The sequence below is a fragment of the Bombina bombina genome, chromosome 1, assembly GCF_027579735.1.
Source record: "Bombina bombina isolate aBomBom1 chromosome 1, aBomBom1.pri, whole genome shotgun sequence".
In the NCBI taxonomy this organism is placed as follows: Eukaryota; Metazoa; Chordata; class Amphibia; order Anura; family Bombinatoridae; genus Bombina; species Bombina bombina.
This window is the reverse complement of record NC_069499.1, coordinates 1,518,827,691-1,518,831,142: the sequence shown is the minus strand read 5'-3', so window position 1 is coordinate 1,518,831,142 and position 3,452 is coordinate 1,518,827,691. Positions and strand designations below refer to the sequence as shown.

The following is a 3,452-nucleotide window of genomic DNA, read 5'->3' as shown; positions in this document are numbered from 1 at the left end:
ATAAATACCAAAAGGTGAAGGAAAATGTAATGTCCACTGTGAAATAAACAGAGATGAGAGAAAAATCAAATGTCCACAATCCTGCAGGAAGCTCTTCTTCTTAACCTGATACCAGGAAAACACCCAGCAAAAGAACTCTATAAGGGAACAACAAGGAGGCGCCCCATTGGGTGAACAGTATAAGGGACAGGAGGTGATGGTACAGCAGGTCTTACACACACGTGCTTGTGCTCTTGTGACTATAAGATCTGATGTAGCATCACCTTCTGTTCCTTATACTGTTCACGCAATGTGACGCCTCCTTGTTGTTCCCTTTATTGGATGATCTTAAATTGGTAAGTGGCAGGATCAGGAAGAAATTGCATAGGCATTTCTTTGCAGACAGGGTAGTTAACGTCCAGTAGAGGTGGTACAAATACTGTAAGGAAATTCTAGAAGGTTTGGGATGTGCATACGGCTGTTCTAAGAATCTTCAGATATTATTATAGGTGGACTTAATGGGCTTTCTGGTTCTTCTTTGTTTATTATCTGTTGTCATAACTTATGTTTGAATTTAATAGTTTAATATAACTGCTTATATATTCTCTGTAAACACATAGGGCTATGTGGTGCGCTATTGGAATTTTTCCTTTGTGCAATAACTGTGTTCAAAGTAAAATTTTAACGCAGCCGGGTTAGCATGTGTATTACAAGTTGAAAGTAAAAAGTGCACGTGTGAAACCCGATGCACGCGTAACACTTAAAGGGACACTGAACCCAATTTTTTTCTTTTGTGATTTAGATAGAGCATGCAATTTTAAGCAACTTTCTAATTTACTCCTATTATCAATTTTTCTTCGTTCCCTTGCTATCTTTATTTGAAATAAAAGCCATCTAAGCTTTTTTGGGTTAAGAACTCTGGACAGCACTTTTTGATTGGTGGATGGATTTTTTCCACCAATCAGCAAGGACAACCCAGGTTGTTCACCAAAATGGGCCGGCATCTAAACTTAGATTCTTGCATTTCAAATAAGGATACCAAGAGAATAAAGAAAATTTGATAATAGGAGTAAATTAGTAAGTTGCTTAAAAATTCATGCTCCATCTGAATCACGAAAGAAAAATTTTGGGTTCAGTGTCCCTTTAACGCTTGCGCACTAACCCGACCCCACGTTAAACCAACTGCGCTAAAGCCGAAGGTAGTTATGAGTGCTTTAAATTTGAATGTTCTTCACATAAAAGAAAAAGTTCTTTTTATTTTTAAATATATACATTTTTTAAAAGATATATGTATACATATATATACAGTATATAAGAATATATACACATATATATGTACATATATATATATTGTGTGTGTATATATATATATATATATATATATATATATATATATAGGAATATCTATTTTAAAATAAAAGGACTTTTTCTATGTGAAAAACATTGGAATTTAAACTATTTCTATTTAAAATACTGCATAAAAAATTATTTAAAATGATGTTCAAGGTATTTGACTGGAAAAGGCTCAAAAGTGTATATACAGTATATACAGTATATATTTGTGTACACGTGATTCAGCGTGTGCTCAAGCGCAACCTATAACGTTTAACTTGTCATAAAAGTGCAAATAAGTGAGGTTGTGATATCCACTGAAATTATAGGTTGAGCTCGGGAAAAGTCAGGCGCACTAACCAGAGAAGGTTTATAATGGACTTGTAATATCAAAATGGCATACTAATGGTAGCGCGGTCAAGCAAGACTGGTTGGTTATCGCGCACGCTATCATTAGTGCACCACTTGTAATCTAGCCCTTATTTGGGGAGACAGCGCTACACAAGAAAGGATTATTTTTGTAGCGCCATTAGACATTGCATCATATCTTTATCTGTATTTACTGAAATCTAATATCTTTTCCCTCTTGTCTTTGAACAAATGAGCAGGATGAAAAATACTGGGCAAGACGTAAGAAGAACAATATGGCGGCCAAACGATCACGAGATGCTCGGAGACTCAAAGAGAACCAGATCGCAATCCGCGCCTCTTTTCTTGAGAAAGAGAATTCTGCTCTGCGGCTGGAGGTCGCCGACTTACGGAAGGAGCTTGGGAAATGCAAGAACCTACTGGCAAAGTACGAAGCTCGACATGGACCAATGTAAATGGGGAGGGAGGTTGGGGAGACACTTGGACATCTTTCCTGCCACATAGCACTAAACACAAAACCTAATTCTGTCATCAGCACTTTACTGGAAGCAGAAACAAAATGGACTTGTATTTTATTTTGTTTTATTTCTATTTTTTGTTTATCTTTGCACTTTTCATATTACAAGCGCTTTATAAAAGGTGCCAGCAACTTTACCTTGGACTTTTACAAAATGCTGTAGCAAAAACGTTTTACAATGTTGCTTCATGCTAATTTCAAGACAATTTCAACATTCTCTTATTGGATTCAAACCTCATTTAGGTATTGGTCTGCTTTATTTCCAGTGACTATAACTGATTGAAAGAAGCGCCCTTACTCATTCCTAATATCATCCTTGGTATAACAGACTTCTGTACAGTCTAATTCTCTGAAATACATTTTTTCCCCATGATATCTACCTACTCCTTTTGATTCAATTTTATCTAGGTTAATGGACCTTGAAAGCTATGAAATATAGATTTTAAGAATATATACAACAGGTTTTTTTTTTATAAATTTAAACATTATAATTACAAATTAACTGAAGATTGCTTTTATATGTGAGTGCATGTTTTATGTCTGGATGCTTGTGATTATATTGGTTTTGCGTTTTTATTTTTCATATCAACTGTCAGGAGAAGGATTTGTAGAAAATGTGAATAGTATTGTTTAATTTTTGCACTGTATGTATAACTAAAGCAATAATACTCCTGTCTGCCAGTACGCATGCCGTAGCCAATGGAAGTCACTACTATAATTTAAAGGAATACTGCTGTAATTATTTCACTCCAGACTTGGAGACTTTTTTTTTTAGGTATTGGTTAATTTTCGTACAAAAATGGTCAGATGCTCAACCAATATACAATTTTACTTAAGTCCAAACTCAAATAAATTTACAGAAAAACATTGATAAAGCTGGATTTTTGTTTTCAAGAAAAAATATGGTACTAGGTAATGAAATACAGGAGAAGAGGGTGTTGATGTGGCAGATTGTAAAATTTGATATTCTCTCCCAAAATTAGTGCAGAATTCAGGTTATAAAAGTATGTTGATGACGTTATTTAAAGGGACAGTAAGCACCTTGAGATTTTAATATAAAATGTATATTTATACACAGTAAAACAAATTTGCAATATACTTTCATTATTTATTTTACCTCATTTTTATGTAAGTTATCTTTGAAAATTGTGGATTTTCTTATTCTAAGAGCATTAAATGCTCAAGTTAAACCCTAGTTATCCCTAATTGCCTTTAACAAATAAAAGGATATCGCCTTGTTGACTGCAAACTCAAG

General features: G+C 34.3%; 1 protein-coding gene across 2 annotated transcripts in view; it reads left to right on the top strand.

The window, feature by feature from the left end:
- The window catches only part of HLF (HLF transcription factor, PAR bZIP family member), a 71,660-nt gene extending 68,596 nt beyond the window's left edge, over nucleotides 1–3,064 (top strand). The window contains exon 4 of one of the 2 annotated variants that reach the window (XM_053708270.1): nucleotides 1,920–3,064. In XM_053708270.1, the coding sequence (XP_053564245.1) occupies nucleotides 1,920–2,135 (216 nt within the window). In that variant the 3' untranslated portion in view covers nucleotides 2,136–3,064. Of the gene's footprint in view, nucleotides 1–1,916 lie in introns of both variants that reach the window. The other variant, XM_053708262.1, reaches the window with a different exon arrangement.
- The last annotated feature ends 388 nt before the right edge of the window (nucleotides 3,065–3,452 follow it).